Raw genomic sequence first — 25,770 nt, forward strand, 5'->3', positions numbered from 1 at the left:
GGGGGGGCAATATCGATCTCGTCACACGTGAATGTTTGGCGTTTCGGTTAGTTTTGAGAATTGACGTTAGAGGCATTAAGATTCAACTCAAACGCTCAAAGAACTTGCGGCACAATTGGATATTGGTTAAACTACTGTGTACGATCGTTTAAAAGCTATGAGAAAGATCCCAAATAAGAAAAAAAATGGTCATCTGATTATTATTTGTACCGATCAATACAACATGGGCTTTAAGATACACACTTTCGAAACTTTGAAGAAATCAAAAGATTCGTCGATGGATGAATTACTTCTAAAAATAAGCCTTTTTTTTACTGTGTAATTCGCTTATTGCCAGTAAAATGGGAAAAGGTTGTAGCAAGCGGTGGAAAATATTTTGATTGAAATATAATGTAACGTTTTTTTTTTTTCTTTAAGTAAATGTGTTTTCGGGCCAAAAATCTCTTAAAAATAATCGAAACCCATAATATTTTCGGGATGTGAAAGTCGCATGTTTTCTTTCTCGCTGAGAATGTGCGAAGAGAACTTTACCATTGTAACGTTTTCGTATGGGAAAAGATATCGTTGATGAGCCGTTCAATTTCGCAGCAGAGCGGTCGCCGCGAACGGAAAGAAACCGTAGATAGCATCGAGTATCTAACATGCGCCGTAAAAAATTCAGTCGTGCTATCTGCGATACAACTGACTATTCATGCGCCCATGCATGCTACGGTTTCCTCGAGCACCTTTGTAATCCTATGCTTCTAGGTGAATTCTTTTCTCTTTCTCTCTCTCTCTCTCTTCCTCTCTCTCTTTAGCCACTCCGCTAAAATAAACATTTCAACCTACATACATGCATAGACATTTCGCTCACGTTACCGCGAACTTTTATCACGAGCAGTATCTCCACACGCACTTCGCAACAGCGACTTTGCATCGCGAGAAATTGTCTGTAGAAAACGCGAGATACACGTGGTGTATTTAAAATAACTTTGTTCTATCAGCTGAATCTCAGTAGCCGAGAAGTTAATTAACAACGTTAAAACAACGAAATTACTTGTTCATACCCCAAAGAAACATCTCAGCTGCTGCGACCATATTCCAACTCTTTCCGTTGATTCTCTTCCTGCACGAAAAAAATGCTGTATAAATTGAATTGGTCAACAACGTCATAATTAGTATAAATGACCATGATTCGATAGCCAAATATATATTATCGAGATTAATGCATAATACATTGTTTTAATAACTCAAGTGTTAATTTCAATAATATCGCTATTAAATTAAGAAGATCTATTCCAATTATAGTATTGTTGACCGATTCTATTGATACCAATCCAACAGTGTTTCTTGTGCGTGTATGCGAATAATTAGCCATATATCAGTAAAATTATATTATTATCATTATTATTATTATTATGGTTATGCAAAAAAGACCCAACCCATAAAATTATGATTTAAAAAATTTTGTTACCAATAAGTAAACTTCCTACATAAAACAAAAAGATTCGAACCTTATGGGCGTTTAAAATTGATTCAAGGACAGTTTTTATTTTCTACTAGCTGCACTACTTTGTTTATCAATCTACCCATTTTTTAAGGGTTAAGTTTGTCAATGAATACCCTTAAAGATAGGAAAATGGACTGTGACTTCTTGAACGATTGTGAAGAACTTCAATGCTATTCGTACTCTTTAAATCATGTATCGAATTTTCTTCATTTTTTCGACGTACTCTATGGAAGTTGGATCTTATTTGCACAACTATAGTCAATTTTTCTTGTTGCTTCCGTCCTAATTTGAAGCGTGAGTTTGAACGTGAATGTCACAGGACCGTGAGAATCGATTAATCCGCGATAAGCGGATGCCATCCAGAGTGTGCGGCGAGCGAGGACACGCGCGAGGACCTGCCGTACCTGAGCAAAACTCCAAGTATTAATCTCGTCCTGAGGAGATATCGGGAGCAGCCGGTGCGGTAGGGAGGTGCCCGTGCTCAGGAAAATTACACAGGCTAACGCGAGGTAACGGAATCTTAATCTCGTTGGTGCCACCGCGCCGCGCGCCCAACAGGGAAGAAGCGAGACGAACCATCCTGCGCTTCCTCATTCTCTCTCTCTCTCTCTTTCTTCTTCTCTCTTTCTCTCTGTTCCTCGGTCGAGCTGACGAAAAGTCGACGGTGACAGCAGATGGCCATCTCGCCGATTTTCCACCTGGCGACCCCCGCGCGCGCTGCCTTAGGCTGTAATTTCGGTAATTTAATTTCTCGTCTTAATAGAGGATCGAGAGACGCTCGCGAGAGCGGACGAGACGGAAGAGACGGAACGAGACGAGACAGCTGAAACGGAAGAAAAAAACGCGAGGCCCCCGGAGTGTTACCAGCGAAAAGAGGGAACTAGGGGGTAATAGAAAGGAGGCAGAGAGGGAGGGAAGAGAATGTCACGTCTGTTTAATACTTGGAGAAAATTAATATATCGCTGTCTGCCGGCGATGAACCGTGGACACAGCGCGACGAGAGAAAGCTTTCTTCGTTAGCGAGAACGACGTTATTCTTTAATTCTTAATCCACCTGGCGGAGCTCTCGTTCTCTTGAGACTCGCTAGTACGTTGCTCAGCTTGGAGACATTTCGCGCGAATCCGCGGAAAAATATCGGTAACACGTTGACCGCCGCGGGGCTCATCAGTGACCGGTGCTATATTGCGCGCGTTTCATTTAATTTCAAACGCGGCAGACGCGCAAAATATACAATAATAGACGTGTCCAATAGACGTAAGGTATTTCTAAAAATGAGAGTTGTAGCCTCGAAGTTAATTACATCGATTGATCGCGCCGATGCGGCCACGAAATTCGGAAATTTAAGATCTCTCTCCTGACAAGGATACGGATTATAAGTGTTCGGATAATAAGCGGAAAGGAGAAACGAAAGATGTGAGGGGGGGGGGGGAGACTCGCCGCTGTCTGTTGAAATATTAAACACGCGCCCGTGCGCGCCATTCGCCGGCGCATGCTCTCTTTTATCACATTATACGAACGTTATCGCGCAAACAGCGGCAAGTCGCTCTTCCACGGAGGGCTGAATTCCTGTTTTCGTGCAATACGATCCTCTCGACACGCGGCAGCGCGGCCGGGGTGGCGGGGACGGCGGTGAATCGTCGGAAAAATAATTAAAACTGACGTGCGTAACGCGAACTGCCAGCCGCTACAATAGCGGCTGCGGCGGGTCGGCTTTTATGTGCCGCGAATGGATAAATCTCTACGTCTCTAGGGCGATATGATCTCCGGGCCGGTCGTACATACAGACGTTACACATTGTGCATTACCGTGACGGCGAAAATGAACGCAACGATACGGAATGGGCGGGAGGATTTTGTCCGCGACGCACCGTCGGCTTTAAACGATCCTCGCGAACGCAGGAGAACGTCGTCGGCATCGTCGTCATCGTCGTCGGGTCGTTCGCGCGTTCTGATTTCATAAACGGTTTTAAATAGGGTCACGTTAATTCCGGACGACGAAACGCGGCCGTAAACGTCGCGTCGCGAGGGCCGAACGGCGCATTTCCATGATTGAGAGGATCAACATTTATGTTTTTGCGGCTGCCGACCTCTTACCCTCTAATTGACTTTCGCCGCTGGTTCAATATTTCTCTTGGAAATGATTTATTCCCGACTACCCGCCTCCTCGTGAGCAGCCCTTTCGACGATTTAGCATTAAATACATCGTACGGCTGCGACGTCGCGTCGACGTCCGAGAGGCTCCCCGGAGTCTAATGTAATCAGTGTAATATGCAACATGCAGTGTAATAAGCCGGAGTGTTACATTTGTGATCGCGCAATTAGCGCGGCCGGGGCGCAATCGGCCCCCCGCCGTGCAGCTCTCGCCGTCCGTATAACGAAGGAGCAATGCGGAAGTGCGCGTATCCCCTTTAAAAGCGCCTTTTTTCCAGACGCGAGACATTAATAAATCATCCGAGCGAGTTAAAAGCTCCTTTACGTGTCGCTCCGCCCGGCCGTTCGCCCACGCTCGTTGCGTAACAAATCCGCGTACTTAATAAAACGCGGCGTCCGCCTAACTCCGTAATCTGATTAAGACAGGCATATAGTAGCCTCGTCTGCTATTAACGTGCTTCTGACTGCCTCCACCGTCGCCTCCGCCGACTAGTTGGATATTCTACGTACGATACACACCCCGGCGGATATGAAGCTCTAAGCTCGGAAATATCACGACACCGAGTCGCTGGGACCGCTTGCAAATGATAGATATACGATGCACGAACGCACCAGGAGGCGAGAGAGGAGGGTATATCCAGCGTGCCGGATAATCTACTTTTCCTTAATTTATCTTGCTCACACGTAACGCAACCGCGCGCGACCACGTGCACGCCACGTACGTGTCCAACCTACCAGGGTGGTACGATGGACATGCGCGCGCGCTTTCGCCCGAATGCGCGGAGATGATGTGCGCGACGTACGAGGGTGCAGATTAAGGGCAATTAAGCGGAGAGCTGAAAAATAATCTCGCGACAATTCATTCAGCCCGCGCGATCAAACATCGTGTCGTACGTTATCCAGCGGGGATAATCGCCGGCCGTTGAGGCCTCCGGGAGGCATCTGCGCGTTTTAATATCGGTTGATTGTGCGAAAGCGTAATTGATGATTGGATTTACACCGGAAAATACGATGAACGAATGTAACTCGAGCCTCGCACGCATCTCTTATCTCGTTTCGTCGAGCCTCTTGTTTTTCATTGACTATATGAACGACTTTTCGAATGCAATCAATTATGAGTGAAATATATCAAGTTTAACACAATTATTTATTGTGTAGGAACAAATTCCCTCGGTAGAATTTTTTTTTTCCTGGCAACAAAAGTTTCTGTTCTAATTGCGAATAATTCGCTAATTTGGTTATGCCGATTAAATGTTTATTGCTGTCACAATGAATATACCGCTGCAACAATGTGATTTTGCTACAACAGCAAAATTATTTTTCTCCGTGTAGAAATAAGTGCTAATCGTCGGTAATTCTAGTGTTAAACGTAACTTAATGAGACGCGGTAATGATCACGGCACTCAACGTGTTAATTAACACGTCCAGCGTCGGACCAATTTTGTGTGACTCACTCACATTCCTGGTAGGTCAACCACTAGGATAAACCACGTTATCGTAGTACAAATTTGTTAATTAAATAGCATATATATGCTAGTATATATATATATATGTTTCTCATATAATATTTCTGAAAGTATTTCATGATTATTCCATTTTGAATCCAGAATATCGCGGCCTGAACGGAAATTCCAGGGTGAACTACCGGCGGTGACCCATGCGGCGCGAAACGCGTTAAATATTTCATAATTCAACGAATAACAGCGCGCGTGCGCGCGTTATTTCGCGCGAGAGTATCGCAAGAACAGCGGAGGCGCGTCCTCTCGTAATTTGACGGTAACACAACGATCGGATAATTATAACGCGAGTAATACGCGTTTTTCGCCAATTACGTTCCGCGTGTGCGACTGTTGGTGCGCGCGTGTGCGACCACAAGCTAAACAACGTCCCTCCAGCCACCCCCGTCCGTTTATTATTCCGCGTCATTCGACGCTCATCGCTCGACAATGACGCGCGTTGCCGGCTAGAATAATAACGCGGAATTACATCGATTCGATACGTGCGCGAGTACTTTGTTATAACCGTGTCTGCATACGCGATATCGTCTAGCAATTCGCAATGTCGCCGTGCCGCGCCGGGCGTCTCTGTGCTCCACTCGCGGGATCGATCGCGGATATCTATAAGCCTCCGCTTACGGACGTGCATAAATCGCATTCCAGTCGCGTTTGCGTGCGGCACGCACTGTCGATTCGCCATCCTGCGGCGGCGACTGACAACGACGGCGACCGCATCGTCAGGATGGTATTATTAAACGATTCAGGCTACAATAGCCTGAGTACAAATGCGCAGCGCGGATTGCAGACGTCGACCCTACGTAAAATGCTGCATAACGTCACCGATAATCCGCTACATTCTCTCTCTCCCTCTCTTGCCCACTTCTCTCTCACTCACTCCCTCTCTCTCTCTCTCTCTTTGCCTTTTCTTCTCCCTCCCTCTCTATCCCTCTTTGTCTCTCTCTCTACGTGCGCATTTTATTAATCCTTGCTGCATATCGACACACGTGTGCGTACGCATTGCCGAAATATAAATCATCCCCCCCTCCCGTTTCCTCTCCCTCTTCCATTCATTCTCGGCGCCTAATGCGCGAAGAAATAGTTGGAAATGAAATTGACAAGATTGTTCAATGTCGCTTTAATGTGTTTATCTGCCCTGTCCGGACGATAAATCGCCGTCGCATAAAACACTCGCACAATCGTCGTTCCGTTAAAAAGCTCCGATAACCGTCCACGCCCGATACCGAGCGCGAGCATGCGTTCGCGCATATTTTTCTCGGCAGCGACACAAATTTCATCCGGCGGTGTCCACCTCGCCGTGGGAAGCGGAACCCCCGATGCACACCGTTTACTCTGCGCCGTTTATTCTGTTACGTGTCAGTTGTTACGGGGAATAACGGTTGAATGTTTTGCCGAATAAAGTTTTCATGATGCCCCGGCGACCCGCCATCGGCGTCGTGCTACTTTAGAGAAATACGCCTTTCACCTCGGTAATTTCGCATCGGTCGGTGCGAGAGAGCGAGAGAGCAAAGAAAAGGAGGAGGGAAATTTTTAAAATATTAAAATTGTATATTCAGAATTGTATATTCAGAGGGTCGGTTCCCTCGTCGTGATGGTTGGCTACCAATTAGTGTTTCGCGTCGAAAGTCCGGAAAAATGTCGCTGGCATATGCCTTACACTATCCTCCGCTGTTAACCTCTTCAAAGATAAATTTATTCAAGTCAGAAAAACGAATTTCATCTTAAAATGATATAAATATGACACATATATTAGTCACATGACAAAATCTCTCTTTTTCTACTTATGAAATTTTATGATAAATATTCATAGCAGTATATTATTGTATTTTTGTCAATAACAGATCTATTTTTTCAGCTTTATTGTCACTACTGAATTTTTTCCCATTATTACCACTTGAATACATCCTAAAAAAAAAACAGAATATTTTATTAACAACTATATGGAAAAAATGTTATAGTGAAAATTACCATAAAATTTTGTAACATTGGGGCATAGCGGAATTATAATTGACATTATGATATATTTTGTAATCTTTAGTGATGTACTTCATTGTACATATCACATCATTCAAGATTATAACATATGCAATTTTAGTCATAATTCCGGTATGATCCAATATTGCAAATTTTGTGACAATTTTTATTACAATATTTTTTCTGTGTAGTTGAGGATGAAAAAAGTTTACATTTACAGAAAAGTGTTCGAAGTGATGATCAGTGTCGATGCAATTGCTGTTAGATACATTTCTCTTCTGCTCTCATATTTCGAAGATATTTCAGACGGTAATAGTTATCGCTTCACCTTATATAACGACCGGTTCTTATCAGTCACTTCTTTTTATTGTGATTCAAAGAAATTGAAATCCATTGTTCATAGCGTCGTTCATCTCGCGTCGACGAGCGAGACGTACGGAGCGAGATGTCGCGCAAGCTCGCGCAAGTTCGCGCCGACAATCGACTCCCTGCTATTATCATCGACCGACGTTCCGTTAACATGATAATACGCATTAGAGAGGTGTCAAACTGCACGTCTCACGATGCTCCGCGCACGCTTTGTCGCGCGCGCAAATATGCGGAGATGGGAATATCGCAGACGCGCACTCCGGCTGTTAGGAGAAGCCCCTCGACCGCACGTATCCTCGATCACGTGGTGAGGACCGAGAGCGAGTATGAGGTTCAAATACTCGGTACGTGCGAACGTTTGCCGAAATGGTCAACGACGCCAATATTATCGTGAGTCACCCTTAACGAGCTGCTGGAGCTCGTTCGTGATAACGGCGAGCATGTAAACCCCCTGTCTCTGTAACGTCACGTATAAGATACACGGCCCGATCATGTACGCGGTTGCGACCGAGGCGAATTCGACGGACGATCTCGGGTGTCGAAAATTATGTCTATAGGGTGCCCCGAAATCTCGATCTTCGATCTCGCCATCTCTCGCGTTTTTCGTAAAATAACCATTACCAACGTAGTGTTTTTAATATTTTTTTTCGTGCTTTTCGCGATGCGGAACAGATGCTCGATTTGGCTTCCAGGCTGGCGCCGCTTCCTTCGTGGAGGATCTTACCAACGTTTCGTGAACATTTCAGATCATTTCTTCAGGAAGTGAAGAACAAGACCGGATCGTTCCTCGGATCTGTTTCCTTACAGATACAATCCACGAAGAACGTGGCGCAAACTCATATCGGAGCCATACCGAGCGTTATTAGAAACGTGTTGCGCGACAACACGTCGAGATCGCGTACCCGTTAAAGATATCGTCGTGACAGCGGATTTTTCATTGCGGTATGCTGCTTCTCATGAAATTCGAGCAATGAATCCCCGAGATATCGTGGGGAACTTCGCAATGTCAGATTGTCGAATGACCGAAGGTGTCGAGACTAATTGCTGGAGTATCTGTGTCTTCCGCGCGTGATATCACGCGTACGTGTCATGTTATAAAGGGGAGGTTTAGTGTTAAGGGCGCGCTACGTGACCACATGGATGTTTTCCTTAATGATAACAGGCCGAGATTAACACATGGCGTTGTCTCGATCACGTACCGACCGAATACACGTACCATGGTCAGACTAGAACACGATACAATTGCACGTAACACGGTGGTGTGCCGCATAAGCAGGATTGCGATCATTTACAACCCTTTAGAGTATTGCAAGTTAATGTACCTAATGGCAGACCACTTTCGGATTAGCGATCGATCTGCTCGGCACTCGTGTACGATTATTAGAGCTTATCATATTTATATAGACTTATTCCTGACCATTCGGCTGCCTATTATTAATTCACCGACGCCATTCCGCCAATCCGTTACGAAATCCTGCCGTTCATTTCCCGCGTTCCCCGCGTACTCTTGAAATGTTTCGGAGCGAATCTCACTTGAAACGAATGAAAATTCACTCGAAGCGATCATAAAATGTTCCGTCATTCCGGAATTTCAAGAGTGAATATTTCACTAGAAATTTTAGAATTTTAATTCTCATACGCGGAGAAAAGATCAGCTTCAGTACCTAAGAATTTGTTATCGGCGAAATACTGACCCAATACTAAATATATTCACTCGACAATTCGGAATAAAAAAATTCACTCGACATGAGCGAAAAGTCATTCAGATTCAAGTGACTCGATTGTGATTCTATTTATCGGATGAAATTCAGAGATCAGAATATTGCTGACCGAAAGCTGTACGAAGATACCTCGATGTACCAACCGCTACATTATTCTTCTCTCCCACATGTCGTAACAAGCAACGGGCGATTGCGCTTTCGGAAAAGTGTTCGCCCGATCGAAAGTTACCTCTTTCTCTCCCTCTCTTTTTCTCTCGGACGATTAACGCGACAGAAGTATGTTTCCCGAGTCGCGGCGGATCACACGCTCGACTGTGCGCGCTCGGCGATTTCCGAAATGAAAAACCGCCGGGAACTTCTCGATGAGCCGCAAAACAGGTATCCATCGTCGCCGCGATCCGTTCGACGTGGGCGAGCCGTGCGTAACGGCTTGTTTACATCGACTCCACGCCGAAATGTCATACAGTACGCTGCCGACGCGATCCAGATGCGAGCCGACGAGATGTGTATTACGCCAGCCCGACAAGGAAATTCGCATTGATATCGTAATATTGTTGTCCGCCGGAAGATCCATCCGACACGAGGGTACGTGTGTACGCGATGCGCACTCCGCAGCAATGTACACGCGATCGCACGTGTCTAATGAACACGTCATTCTCGATGGGATGAATACACGCTCACCCTCGCCGTTGTATGCGCAAGACTAATACCCATACAGACGAACGACGACGTTGTCTCGACTAGAATCTCTATAATAAGAGTCTGGACGTCTAATTTCTCCTGATTGGCTCCGCAATTTTCGGCTCAAGCTTCCGGGTTGGACGCTTTCCAACAAAAGGTATAAGTCGACACGTGTCTAGTTATATCATTGATTACCTTCTTCTGTGTCAAATGTGAAATAAGCATATGATGACAACAAACAATGGTATAACTAAACTTGTGTCAACTTGTGCCTCTTGTTTAAAAGCAACCAAAGTGATCAGCTGAGTGACAACACAAGTCAAGATTTGCTATATACGAAGTCTACGAAGGGTGTTAAAAGAAAAGTGAGTTTGTGCATTTCATATTGCGATTAATTACGGATTTATTTTGGTTTGTATCTATTTTAATAATATTTGAACATTTCGCGTATTATCCCAGTCAACACGTATAATTGCAACTATACAGCTTCAAATATAACAATATCTTTGCATCGATGTTATAATTTCGTACTCAACAATGTAACTATAATATAGCACATGTACGTGTAGCAATATATAGAAATATACACGTTACGTTGTATAACAGTTATGTTGTTGAATGCAAACTCAAAATATTGATATAACGTTACCGTTACTCCGGATTTATAACGAATATGCTTTAATAGTATGTAGCTTTTAATATTATAGCTTTTTAATATTTCACTACTTTTCTCTATATAATTATCTGATGAAATACTTCCAAATTCTATCCCATATAGATAGTAATATATATTGCATATATATGTATAATAATAATATGGGCTGTTATTTTCTCGTAGCTATATAAAAATAATAATATAACATATCTGTAACACCCACGAAGTATGAAGTAAAAATTTTAACTTATATCATTACTTATATTTTTAAAAAAGGTGAAATTTTTATCTAACAACAACGTAAAAATTACTTTCGCGCTACAAAAAATGCGATCTAGAAATTCACACATGTTATATATCTGCTCTATATTGTTGTGTCGACTGAGATAACTGTAAACTTCCGGTTTATGAGCGGGAAATGGCGGCCACGGCGATAGTATCCGGACTCTTTATTACAGGTAGTCTAGTCACCTTTCTCACGAATTAACGCGCGGCCGATCCCCCCATCCCGCTTTCCTTTTTACTCCCATCAATCGTCAATCTCGCGGACGAGCGCGAATCACGAAGGTGCAGAATCGGCGAGCTGCAGAGCTATGTGCGAACGTGTGTGCGAGGTGAAACACGAGGCGAAAAGACGAGCCCCGCAGCGCATCGGACGAGAAGAACGGCAGCGGCGGACACATAAATAAGTATATGTACACGACACGGATATATGCGCGATGCACCTGGAAAGAGCATACGATCGTAGCGGATAAAGGAGGGCCGGGACGGGATGAGGGATGGGTAGGTTAACAACGTGATCACGGTTCAAGCACTCCCGCAGGATCGCCACATCAGCTAGCCGACCCACCCTTTCTCACCGCGCAGCCATCCAACCTCTTCTCCATCCGCTATTTTGCCCCCTCACCTGCGGCGTGTGTGGGTGCTCTCTCACAGGATACTCTCTTCCTCCCGTTCTCTCCCTCTCCCGTCCTCTCGCTCCCTCCATCTTTTTCTATCCCGCGCACGTGTGGTCTGTCAAGATACACCCCGATCGTTTCCATCGATGCATGCGCGGCGCGCTTATATGCACGTGCGAACCTGCCATGTGCAGATCGCCGGTTGTCGATTAACGGCCTCGTCGTACAGCGAAACATTTCGCCGTATCCGGAACGAGCGCGTTGGAAAAATGACAACTCTCTCTCTACCGCCAAAACCCCCTCCCTTCTCCCCTTCCATACCGCCGACGCGAATTGTGTTTTCAATATTCCCGTTTCTTCCCTCCCTCCCTCTCTTTTTTTCTTTTTCCCCTCCCACCTGTCTCCCTCTCACGTTTTTTCTTTCTCTTCTCTTTCGGTCCTTTCTCTCGCGTATCGTTTTTTCGCGCGACACGGGGTCGTTATTTTTGCCCTTGGCTTCCGTATATCAGGGAGCGATAACGGTTGCCCTACGCCACGAGGGCGACACGAGGAGTCCGCGACGTATGCACGTTAATATCATCGTCCGTATTAGCGCGCGTGTTATATACGGCGCAATTAGAATATCACACGGTATATCGGCGAATTATGCGGGAGACGAGGTGCAAAAAACATCACTGATGTTGCGCGCGCGATGCTCCGTGGATATTACTCCTCTCTCTCTCTCTCTCTCTGTCTATCGCGATACTTTCGACGTTGATGAATATATATCGCCCACTTGTTGACATTATATAAATCCGTAATCTGTTGAGTCTTATCGGCGTCGGGTCTGCCGTGTATCAGCATTGTGATTATTATTTCGCGATAATCCGGCCGCGCGCAAAAGACCGAACAGTCCGGCCGGTTTGACGTAAACGTGGTGTCTCGTGTCTGTCCACACTGCGGATACTGTAACAGCCCGGATCGAAATTTTGGCTCCACACTAGCCTTACAAATTCCATCGAGCTTGGAAGAAACTATATATACGCAGGAAAAGTGCTGTTGTATAAAAACTGTTTAACTACGCTATAATCGGGGTAAACTTTCTCTCGACTCAATTGCAATATTATCGCAACTAATACATCATACATAGAGAAAATTGTTGTAGTAAAAATCACCATAAAATTGCATAATGTTATAACGAACCGTACTGGAATTATGATTGAACCGTACTGAAATGATTACGTGTGTTGTAATCTTCATTGATGTCTACACATAAAATGCATCACAAAACTTATAACATATATCATAATTATAACATTAACATAATAAATTACAGCATGCATCATAATTTCAGTCATAATTCCAGAGTGTGACCCAGCATTATAAAATTATGCGCCAATTTTTACTACAATATTTTCTCCGTGTACATTGTTCTTTTACTAACTCGAATATTAGTAATATAGTCTGTTCGAATATTAGTTTCAATAATCGATTTTTTCAAGTAAATTATAATTCAGATAATAAATAATTATGCCATTTCCCCCTCGCGTAGCATTATTCTTAAAAAGGGACTATCCTCCATCTGAATATTCGACTGCACACTTCATTTTTCGCGCGTTCTTTCCCTGACCCGTGATTATTCGCATCCTGCTGCTCGCGAGACTCGCGAGTGACGTTTGGCGCGTGCATACGACGTGCACAATAATACAACATCAACATTGATGAAATATGCAACACCCAGTGTTTGCGTGATACGCATACATGCGGGCCGTGCGCGCACACATTCACCCGCCGCCGACATAATGAGTAACAACGCAGTTCGATGATTTTCGTAACCGTTGCGTTACATAATCACCGTTACCCTACGGATATCAAGCGTGATGAAATATCTGGATTAATTGCGGCGCGATCGTGCCGAAGCACGCTGCCATGCGTTAATTGGCCACATCATTACGACTGACGGGCATTAAGAACACTATTCGGCGCTCTCGCCGTACGCGCGGCCACGACAGCGGCGACGGCTATCCCGAAAATACGAGCGGGATTTTCCCGTTCCACCGTCGAAAGTACCTATGACCGATCTCGCGAGTGCAATTTCATTAGTCTAATGGATTTCAATGCTCGAGGCTGTAATCCGCAATTTTTTGCCGGCCGCGGTACGGAAAATTGGATAATTCATGAGAATCCGAAGTAACGAAAGGGAGAATGTGACGCGCCGGGAGCGCAAAGAAACGCCTGGCAGCTTTGGAGATCGAGTCAACTGCGCACGAACGATTAAAAAACAATGGGAGAAAAAAGAAATGAAAGGGAGAAAAAGAGAAAGAGAGAGAGAGAGTAAAACGGAAAGAAAGGGGAGAGGGAGAGAAAAAAGAAAATAAGGAAGAGGGAAAATAGAAAAGACTCGGTCTGAAATGGCCAGAAACAACGGCGGTATTCGGACAATTCAGGAACAACGCAATTACTCTATCACAATAGACCGCGCCAAGCTGCGAGCTCTTCGGTGTACGGCGTCTTGCGCGTCCGAGCAAACTCGTGAAGCCAGAATGAAATTTTCGCGATCCTTTTTACCGTTCAATTAATCGTCCGGGAATATTGAAGGGTCTCGAGGGCATCGTTCCTGCCGAAACCGTTTTAACAACACCGACAGATAGATGTACACTCGGTTGCAAAACGGTTTAGACACATTATTTCTGATAAAGTGAGGAGGTAATCAAATAGTCATGATTGCGAGCCATTATTCAAAGCCTGAGTAATAATCCATTATCACAGGTACCGAAATGATAATATATGAGACATCTCATGTCACAACTGAAACAGAGGATTCAGAAAAAACACAAATTTCTTTATTATATTCTCATCTATCGAATAAAATATAATAAAGGAACAATAATTATATCGTGTATTGTCACTTTAGTTCCTGTCATAACCGACTATTACGCAAGCCTTTCAATAGTGACCCATCAATAACGGTCAGTAATTGTGATAACTCGAAATGCTAACTTCATTGGAAAAAATGTAAATCTAAACTATACTGCAGCCAAGTGTACAGCCAGCGTCATGAATGTCGCGCACCATATAGAGTAAACAATTTTGTATTAAATTTGACACTTTTCACATGTTCCAAACAGTCCACTCAAATTTTTGCGTTGATTTAACGCAAAGTGAATATATATCAAGAAGTAATATAACTTATTTAAAAATTAATACAAGAAATGTGATACTTTGATATTATTTTTAAGCAAATCTTATAGAAAAATAACATATTTATAATATTAAATGTAACTAAGAGAAAATGTTATTTTTACATTTTTTTCATTACGCAGATATATCCTACGAGCATGTGTCATTAGTATCCTGTATCCTACGATATGGCAGCTCCGGTGTTATGTTATGACACAATCTTTATAGAATTTTATTACTGCTAGGCTAGTGATTAATTACTCATTTTGAATGTTTAAAATACTGTTGTTAGTAATTCGTAATGATTAAATTATGGAGCAGTGATCCCAAATATGCAATAGGGTTGTTTAGGATTGTAGTGATTAAACACTACCTTATCATTAACATGAATATTTAAATACTAATGCTTAATAGCGCAGTAGTGGTGAAATATATACTCTTGCAAAAATTTAATACTGGAAATTACTGAATTTGCAATAATTAAATATTGAGAAAGCGATGGAAGTATAGTAGATAGTGAACATATATCAAATAAGTGTTCGATCTTACATGTATATGCGTAAGGCTGAAAATCATAACCTTCAATCTAAAAAATGTTGTTGCATACATGACACCAGCTGTACCGGTGGTGCGAAACATCGGTCAATTCCGGAGCTCGAATCGATACAACCATAGCGAGCGGGCGGAGGGGTGAGAGGTATGAAAGTGAAAAATCACGGGGTTGCAAAACGAGAGAATATATTACATTTATTACCACACGAGCAGCGAGACGTTCTTATTTACGTCGGCCACACGAAACGATTTACACTAACTATCTAATTTAGAATTTAATTGCGTTCCGGTGACGCCAACGTCCGCTCTACAATCGCCTTCTACATATTTTACCCCTTTCGTTAATTAAGCCCGCAAGCGGTCGCGCGCGCCCGCTCGAGTAAAGCAAATCTGGAATGTAGATTTCGCCGCGCTGGCTGTTATAACATCGCGGCGGGCAAGGGGAATAATTTACTTTTTCAACAGCTTCGTATGTCGCGTCCGAGCTAGTTATACTGCCTTTTCACAGAACTTCACAGCTCGTAAACACACGGAACGAGAACAACACCGGAGGGGTATTGGCGCGCTTTCGTGACGCGCCCGTTAATTTAAAACAGATCGTGCGCGCGCGAGTCGTGCACTCGTGCAGAGCGATCACGCGCGATGTTTGGAGGCGAGAACGAATTTTTAGTTTACCGTCTCAGTCGTTCACGGAACACCGTCGAAGCACTCTACTCCTGGAGGAACGATCCACGTGCCAGCCCGCGCGTGACATTGCGTCGCTATCGTTCGACGCGACTTAGCGATCGGATTCGAAAAAAGCGCGGCTTAAAGGGACCGCTCGAGCGAAAATTGTAATGTTATAAAACAACGGATTTATAATCTTAAATGGAAATAGGGCGGACGAAACGTACACCTGCGCGACACACATTCACATACACGCGCGCTCGTGCGCTCACTCACTCACAGAAGCGCGGTCTAAGAAACGGCTCTTCGAACGTTCCAAATTCACTCCTATCGGTGAATCCCGTAAACGGGAAAGTTTGTCTCAGTGATTCGGTGTAACGTCCAGAATGCCTCGTTTGATATTTGAAACGCGAACTCGCGCGGATTTGATATCTTCCTGTGCTTAGCACGATCGGTCGATCGAGAATAACGGTACGATTCGATAACGGCGCGAATAAGAAAGCGGAATAAGTTTTATTTGGCAGCCTCGTTACCATTTTCTCCCTGTCTCTCTCGACTATTTCCTTCTTAATTCAATCATAAAACGGGTGTTCTATGCGGTAAAAAATCATTAAGACAACTGGGGACGCGTTCTGTTAGATATGCCGAAAATATTTCTTTTAGTTATGAGGTTGGTAGTTTTGTAATTAACTTTGCCGTGTTCCGTAATGGATCGGCTGATATCATGATTTTCACGGAGAAAATATAGTAATAAAATTACTAGAAAATTTTGTAATGTTGTGCCATACCGGAATTATGACTGAAATTATTACGTATGATGTACACTTTAGTGATGTGCACAGTGAAGTATGCCAATGAAGATTACAATACACATTATAATTTCAATTATAATTTCAGTGTGATACAACATATGGTATAGTCCGGTATAATATGGTATACATCCAGTATGGTCGAATATTATAAAATTTTCTGGTAATTTTTATTACAGTAATTTAATAAATAATCAATAATTAATCCCTCCGTATATCTTGTCCACCAGCCTTTTTACTAGTCTTTGCTCACGATCATATTTGATAAAGATGGATAAAGTATGGAAAAGAGGATGGAGTAATGGATAAAGTAGACGGAAATCATAATATAAGATCCATCACGGAACACAAAGGTAATTACGAGAGGAGAGAAAAAGGAATATTTTCAACACTTCTAACAGAACGCATCCGGGTATACGTATATCGCACATAATAACGCGCCGGTATCCCGTCGGATTTAGCGGTACGAGCGGGAGAAATCCAACGAACACGAGCAGGTGCTGTGCGCGCTGATCGATCCCGCGTGTCCTGCTTAAGTGGAGGACGTCGTTTTGGCGAGACCACATGGAGGGTGATCAGACCCAGCGGAGGCTAACGGAAGGAAAGTCCTTTACGGTACACGGTACGGTACATTACACGCGGGAGCCAGCAACGAGAAGATAAATCGCCCGCTTCTTTCGGCCGCGCCCGAGATCATTCCCCGCTAGGTTGAGAACGCGAGATTCGCGATAGTCACATCAGCGACGAGTCTCGGGGGTTTTTATTTGTCGATCGCCAATCGGCGACCCCGGACGCCGGCAAAACGGGATTGCCGGCGCGACAAATATTTTTCATCTCCTCGAGTTTCGAAATTCTCGCGCGCTGAAAGCGAAGCCGTCCGTCCGTCGTTGTCGGCGGGGGAAAAAGCTGGCAGAACGAAACTGCGCAATGAAATTAATGAGAGGGAGTATGGACGGAAAGGGACAAATTACTTTTCTGGCAGACGTTCCATTTCACGCACAATTTAACCGCGCGATCTCCGTAAAAGGCGTTTGCATGATTGCTTTGCTTGGGATATAGTTGAAAAGAAAACGATCAACGCGCGCCTGGGGGGACAGGATCAGGCGAGCGCATCGCACTCCGCTTTTACCTAATCACTTTTGTGATGGCTCGATTAATCTTTCTCGCCCGTGGAAATCGGAGCTATTGCTCGAATCGAAGATGTTCGTGACGCGAGACTGCACAGTCGCCGCACTCGGAGACCCGGGGCAATGGGGAATGAAGAATCGCTTCGGCACGTCGCATCAATCTTCCGCGTATAACTACCAATAACTAGTAATACTGGTTAATAGTGGGAACCTCTAATGACTAGTAATGAGTAGTAACTACCTATGTAGGAATCGTATAGATTCGGCTGGCACGGAAGACTGGCGAGGTACCAATTCAGTAATGAAATACGGATTTCATGTTACGATGCCAATGCGTTAAATACGAAAGCAGGAGATGTCATTAACATGGAGTCTAAATAGCTCAGTGGTAAAAGCGGTTGCTTGTGGCAAGCGGAAGACCCGAGTTTCGACCCCAGCCGAGTCTGACGTTTCGCTCCAATGTTTTCATCTCGTACGGCATTAAAAGTGGATATCTGCAGATACAAACATCCTGCAATAATTCTGACCTTTTCTTCCACAGTATAATATAATACACACGATGTTATAATTGTATTATTAACAAGTATATGGTAATAATAACACAATGGTACACAAAATTCTCTCCGAAGCGCGATATTACGTCTCACGGAGATTTTTTTATGCAAACACGAGGCCATTGGTAGAATTTGCTTAGCAAACATGACGTTTTATCTCTTAATATTATAAAATCTCTAGAAAACGTACTATCATACATCGGAGAGAAAAAAAGCGATTGTTTGTCCTATTGTGTAATCAATACTGGTAATCGGTACTGTTTCAGTATTGATAATTGATATTTCGATAAGTATTAGTAAGTATTGAGAATTGATCATTTTTGGCACTTTTGCAATATAGAGAATCGATACAATTACAATACTGTCTTTCGAGCCTTGGCCCATTGCCACCATTCCATTATTCCACCAATATCAAATTAGTATTGGCATTTAGTACACAGAGGAAAATATCAATGCTAAGAAAAGCGATTGCTCAATTTATCTTCCTTTTTAAAATAATAATTATCTTCAACAAACAAATATTTTTTTTCCCTTAATAATAGTCTTAAAATAAAACTTTTTTTCCTTGATAACAGTCTTAAAATATACTCGTCACAAATTTTGGAAAAGCTCATTATCACGTACTCAGAGGAAGAATTTATTTTCTTTTAAAAAATATAAACTCTATCGAAGAAAAATTAAATTTGGTTAATATGAATAAGCAAATCAAAATTTGTCTTAATTTAATATTTTTGATTGAAATACTAAACTTACTAGGATTCAGAATATATTTTGAATAAATTTGATGCTTATGATGAATTTATGATGTATTTATGAATATATAACACTGAAATACTTGAAACAAGTAACGTTTACTTAAATACAGTGTGTATCTTCTTATGTATTGTTAATTAAAAATCGGTACCCAACAATTATTATTTACTTGGGTACTAATAACTAACCACTGGTAACTATACTAATAAATAACATATAACTAATAATCGCAATTGTAATAACGAGTCTCTCAATTAGCGATATTCCCGAAATATCCCGGCGTTAATAACTACCATCGAATTAAGGGGTGAAAAAGTTACGCACGAACGTTCTGAGTGTATATCTGTCTGATCTCTTGTTCTTTTGTTACACGAAAGCAGCCACGAACGCTAATTATCGCGCAGCCGACGTTGGAGAGGTGGGCGCGATGACGAGATTAATCGAATTTCTCGCCACGGTAGGATCGTTCCTTCTGATAATGATTACGCTGCCGTTCTCCCTCTGCTGTTTGTTCAAAGTCGTGCAAGAGTACGAGAGGGCTGTCGTTTTCCGGATGGGTCGCTTGAAAGGCGGACCTCGTGGCCCAGGTAAATCGTCCACTCATTTTCGCATGAGTCGCGTTTCAATGCTTTGCTGGTTTGTTCTCGTCGTTTCTTTCTCAAATCCGATGTTGTTATTATTTGACACGTTCGCTCCCACCGTAGTCACACATGTGTGACATGCTTACTCACCGAAAGACCGATCATTCACAGATAAAATATTGTAATAAAAATGTTGTAATGCTGGACTCTACCGGAATCATGACTGAAATGATTGTGTGTGTTATAATCTTTAACAATGTGTATACATGAAACATATTATTAAAGATTACCACACATATCATCACTTCTGTCATAATTCCGGTGTAGTCCAGCATTACAAAATTTTGCGGTAATTTTTATTACAATATTTTCTCCGTGCAGATGTGTAACAATACCAAGTTTTCATTCTACATTCACATAAGCAATTTAACTATTTGTCAGATGCTACAGACATCGATTCGTATATCCAATCCGCCATGTGTTAAGTTTGTTTCACAGTGTCACAAGTAAAAAATACCAGATGGTGGAAACGATTTCTCAATGAATCATGGTAGAGAATGCGTTAAGAAGACGTAAGAATACGTAAAAAAGACACATATCTTCGTTTGATTTCTCCATAGGCACTTTCGTCGTGATGCCGTGTGTCGACTCCTGCGTGCGCGTCGATCTCAGGACGGTGTCCTTCGACGTGCCGCCGCAAGAGGTGCTCACCAAGGATTCCGTCACCGTGAGCGTCGACGCAGTCGTCTATTACCGCATCAAGGAGCCTTTAAACGCCGTGATTAAAATTGCAAATTACAGGTACGGAACGATAATGTCACGAGATCTGGTTCGAAACGAGACGTTAGACAAGTTACGACGGAGACGCGAACGCGGCGAGATACCGCGTGGAAAAAAAATACCTGCGCAGTAAAAAATGTTGTGTTTAATTTAACACATTTCATGTGCTGCTTTTGGATCATTAATTAAGCAGCTATGTCTGTATGTGCGTTCGATTGACATATCGATTTCTTGACTCGCCACTGTTAATTATCTTATTTCGCGTTCGAGCCGGCGGTCTTCGCTCCTCCGTTCTTCCGACTTTTTGTGTCTCGCCCGACGAATTTATTTCCGTGGCTGGCCGCGAAAGCGTTTTACACTCAGTGAGTTTTTCCTTCGGTTACACATCGCGTCTTCCTCCTATCGTACGCGGCTGCGACATGGCATTTAAATACTTGATTGTGCGCGCCTTTTTCCCGGTCTTGTCTCCGCTCACTTGCTCGCTGTAATCTTCGTTTCCGTTCCCGGCCGTCGCGAGAATCCGAGACGATACGCGTGCGACGGTACAATGAAAGTAAGCTGATTGCAGGGACGTTAAGGGCTTTTTCGGGACCGCAACCGGCGAACCGCAGCAACGAGCTTTCCGCTACTTACGAAGTTTGCTATGACGTAATAATTCTCGGTTTATTTCCGTCGGTGCACGGCTCAAATAAGCGCCGTTGAAAGCGCGACGCGGCGTAGAATTAATTGATACGGCGACATAAACACGATACGCAATTTATATTCATATGTGGCACAAGCACTCTCGAAATTTCTTGGAGTAAAATCGCACTCAAAACTAATGAAAATTCATTTTAACTAAAATACTCAATCACATGGAACATATATTATATATATATTTTGTGATACACATATATATCAGAATTTTTGAAGCATTTTTGAAGTATTTTAGTATAACAATTGCAAGTATTTTTCGTCTTATTTCTAAAAATATATGAAAAAATTCGTAAAAATAATATAAAAATAAACGAAACATCGAAAAAATTATTTTTTACCTGGAAATTTAGGGTATACATGTCGCACCACTTCGGGAAATTAGGATTCAACAACTCAACTCGAACTTAGGGTACATTCTTACGAATTGTCTACCGTCTACTCCTATAATAGATTGCGTCCTCATGTAGGACGAAAGTCGGAAGGTAGCGGGCGTGCGAAAAGGGTGATCGACATTCTCGTTGACTGTGAATTCTCTCCATCCTCTCCTGGGAGGTGGGAGTGAATATTTCAATCGATCAGAATGAATTTATTGCTATGCGACGGTGAAGTATAATACGTCGGACCCAACTTTGAGTGAAAAAATCCACTTAACTTGGATTCGGAGCGAGGGAGATTCATTCTGTATGAGGAAGAAGTTCCTCGGGTTCCGGCGCTCGGCTTTCCGGAAGTGAAGTTTCGCTCGAATAAATTTCAAAAGTACAGCATAAAGTGACGCTCTGCAAGGAGGGAAAAAAAAGAACCGGAATTAATTCCCGCGGAAACGGATAGCCTCCTAACATTTCTTCCTCGTGTCCTCAGACGACGGCATATTTGACCGTAAGCTGTCATCGCGCGGTAACAGAGGCGTTAATGCGCGGCACCGTCGTAATAGCGCTTTTACAGTCACGTCGTGGGAGTCGCCGCGCGCGTAGTAGCGTAGCCGGTATTTCTGGTCCGTTAAAAATCACGAGAAATGGTCGACAGCGTGTCGACGTCCGGCGTCCGTTCCGTGGGGGTTTAATAGCGCCGTCGTGCAGGCACGGCGCTACCCAGCGCCGGGCTCGTTCACGGTTTGCCGCCCCGGCGAGTCAGTCCGCGTCACCCCCTTCACTTACTTTTCCAGCCATTCGACGCGGTTACTGGCCGCGAGTACGCTGCGAACGGTCCTTGGCACGAGGAATCTCGCCGAGATCCTGTCGGAGCGGGAGACCATTTCCCACACCATGCAGACCGCCCTGGACGAGGCAACGGATCCTTGGGGAGTCAAAGTCGAGCGGGTTGAGATGTGAATATTTTACCTCGATATTTTAGCGCATCGTATTTGCGAGAACGGAGCGACTGTTGTATTCTCCCTCCACCCATCCCCTCGCATCCCTTGGTGCAGCTTGTCCATTTCAGTAATTAATTTGTTGGTTACTTAGGCCGACGGAGAGAGAGAGAAAGAGAGAGAGGCCGGGATACGTCATTTTAAGCGCGAGTGTATGTTTGTGTAAACAAATATTTGTTTTTGTTGAGAAAAAGTGAGAGAGAGATTTACACTATAACCATTTAAAATGTATTGTATGTATTTTACGGAATCGCAATTTCCTGGCTCTCTCAAATTTCGCCGTGGAACCACGAATTGTTCAATTGATTACATCAGTTTACAGAAAAATATAATTTTTTTTTAATTACTTTGAAACAAACCAAATGTATCTTATAAATTTTTGGGTGCCGAAAACAATGCCGTGATTTCAAAACTGGCGCGACAGTGGCCCGATAAAAATAATGCGCTAACGAAAATGTATCTCGTCCGGCGAGGGAGGAAAGAAGGAAGAAGGGAGAAAAAAGAAGTACAAATATGCGTGGCGCGATTTAAAATTTAAATGTTCGCCGTGAATCCGTGTTCGTGCGCAAAACAGGTCGACGACCGTTCGGTCGTTCATTTGTCTGCCCGTCGGTGCGACCGATGAAATTTCGCAGTTGGGCAGAACGAATCGATACGCTTACATTTATCGACGGAGAGAGTTATTAAGGAGTAATTAGATTACGGCAATATATTGCGGAACGCGCGCGCGCGTGCGCTACAACATGGTAATATTACTACTTCGATATTAACTCTTTGCGTTCGTATGTCATGACGCGATGGACTCGCTGCGAATATTTAATAATGATTGCACACACACACACATACACACACATGCGCGTGCACGCACGCCCATACAAACGTACATACATTTCCGCTCACACGCGAGGATTGACTGTAATGTATATAAATAACATTCATCGAATTTCTATAACGCGTATAGTTCGCGCAGTGAAAATTAATAACTACATAACGGAAAAGCCTGACACAACGTTAAAGTAAGAATGCGTCATTTAAAAAAAAAAAGAAAAAAAAACAGGGCGCTAGGATTTTATTAAAAAATCTGAAGCAGAAGTGCGAAATCGGTCGATACCGAAAATGTTCGATATCAGATTTTTAAGATTACTTCGCGGATTAACGCGCGCTTGATAATCGCGGCGCGATTTAACGAGCGACCGTACGGATACGCGGCGCACGAGCCGTTCCCTAATAGTTTCGAAGCCGCTCACAAGTCCCCTCGCATGCCCATCCATGAATTCGTGCTCCCCGCACTCCCGCGTCTGCCCGAAACGGATATCTAACGGATGCCTCTGCTTCAGAAAGGATGTCCGACTTCCGGTACAGCTCCAACGAGCCATGGCCACGGAGGCGGAAGCTGCGAGGGAGGCGAGGGCCAAAGTGATTGCGGCGGAAGGAGAAATGCGAGCTTCCCATTCCCTGAAAGAGGCCGGCGACGTCATTTCCACGAGTCACGCCGCCCTGCAGGTACACCCTAGTGGCTGCTCGAATTTTCTACTCCCCCCCCATTCCGCGCCGCCCTCTCTCATTCTTTTCCGTCATCCGGCGCGACACGACGCTAATGATCAAATACCGCTGATTATCGAATCATACGGCGTCGCCGCATGATTGCATTCGCGCGTATTACTCGTCATTCTCTTTCCCTCTTCTCACTTTTCCTCATCCTCGACCCCGTTTTAACTTTTATTCGATTTCCACGTTAGAAATTAATACTCACCCGTGGCGATCGCTCTTGCTTTAATTGGAACTGCATTAATATTTTCTGGTCCAGTAATTCGCAAAGTCCGTGTTCGTCGTCGAACAATCACGCTGGCCGCGAGAGGAAGGAAACGCGTTTAACTCGATTAATTAACGAGCGCCACCTCTGTAGAATGATTTTTTTTTTCAAAAGCTTCAGAATTGCCGGTGTATGCGCCGTCCTGAAAAAGGGGGAAAAACAAACACGCGCGGAATGTGCAGCTTTATTTAGCTATTTGCTGTGTATTTATTAATAAACGCGGCATCGCGCGCGCTCCTACGCACACGCGTGACTCGTCAGTACGCGGTGTGATTAAACGGGAATCGCGTGGCCCGCTGCGTAATAATTAAAAGATAATAGGTGGGAAAAGTTCCGTTATATTTCGCATTCTTGTGTGTCGATAGCTGCGATACCTGCAAACCCTAAACAATGTATGCGGCGAGAAGAACTCAACGATCATATTCCCGTTGCCGGTTGAATTCCTGGCGCCTCTACTCGCCCCTAGCTCGCACGGCAATCAGGAAACTACGCGGCCGACACTCTCATAGGGGCGAAGGGTAAACATTAAAAATCGCGATAACGGTTTCACGACTGATTCGTATAAACTGAGGCGATTGTAACTGCGATCGCTGCACGCGCGAGAAAGAGACGCGCGATGTGTGTGTGTGTGTGTTGTTGCATCGTTGCTTGCAAACAATTACGCGATGGGACGGTGAGAGACGAAGATATAAAATAAAAATCGAATAACACACAGTGTATAAGTATTTCGCTAATTTAATTAGATTGTTTTTGCATGTGCAGCTTTGTTTTTGCGACATCGCATATCGCACGCTTCGCCATGCGATTTTCGGGGAACTTTAATTAAAAATTTAATTTAACATAAATTAAAATTCTGCAATGATGAAACCCGGTCAAAATTAATAGGAGATTCGTACGTTCCGTTTCGCAATCTGCGCATCGTACCGCCGCGCCGAGTCGAAATTTCGGTTTTACGTTGAACCTACAAATTTCCTCGAATTGGGAAAATCAATGACGAACTTCGAAATGTGACAGGTTATTCAAACTATTTTACTGTCTTTTGACGCGAGCGGTTACCGCAGCTTTCTTAAGCTGAAGAAGAAAGATTTACATACGAATTATTTAATGTTCAATTATTTTAACAGCTAAAATTTTGGTTTCGCATTAACTCCGCAAATTTCCTCAAATTGGAAAGATCAATGGAGAATTACAAAGTGTAATAAGTTATACAAATATTATCTTTTGACGCGAACGGTTACTGCAGCTTCCTCAAGCTGGCGGAGAAAGGTTTACATACGAATTATTTCACGTTCAATTGTTTTAAGTCCGTCTGCATTTTCAAATCTTACTTGATTCTCAATTTCAATAAGTAACATATTAATTACGCCGATTAATCATTTGTACATAATGGCCCATATTTAGAACATGCTTATAACGACGTTAGCGCGCTAACAAGTCAATTTATTAATAATTCTAAGCGGA

General features: G+C 43.5%; 1 protein-coding gene across 1 annotated transcript; it reads left to right on the forward strand.

The window, feature by feature from the left end:
• The first annotated feature begins 16,940 nt into the window (after positions 1-16,940).
• Positions 16,941-25,053, forward strand: LOC106740744 (band 7 protein AGAP004871-like). Its single transcript, XM_014612077.1, has 6 exons — positions 16,941-16,992; positions 19,451-19,660; positions 20,275-20,455; positions 22,293-22,454; positions 23,834-23,999; positions 24,675-25,053. The coding sequence occupies exons 1-6, from the start codon at positions 16,941-16,943 to the stop codon at positions 24,816-24,818; spliced, it is 915 nt and encodes a 304-aa protein (XP_014467563.1). The 3' UTR covers positions 24,819-25,053.
• The last annotated feature ends 717 nt before the right edge of the window (positions 25,054-25,770 follow it).

The sequence above is a fragment of the Dinoponera quadriceps genome, unplaced genomic scaffold (assembly GCF_001313825.1).
Source record: "Dinoponera quadriceps isolate SergipeBrazil2010 unplaced genomic scaffold, ASM131382v1 scaffold453, whole genome shotgun sequence".
NCBI lineage: Eukaryota > Metazoa > Arthropoda > Insecta > Hymenoptera > Formicidae > Dinoponera > Dinoponera quadriceps.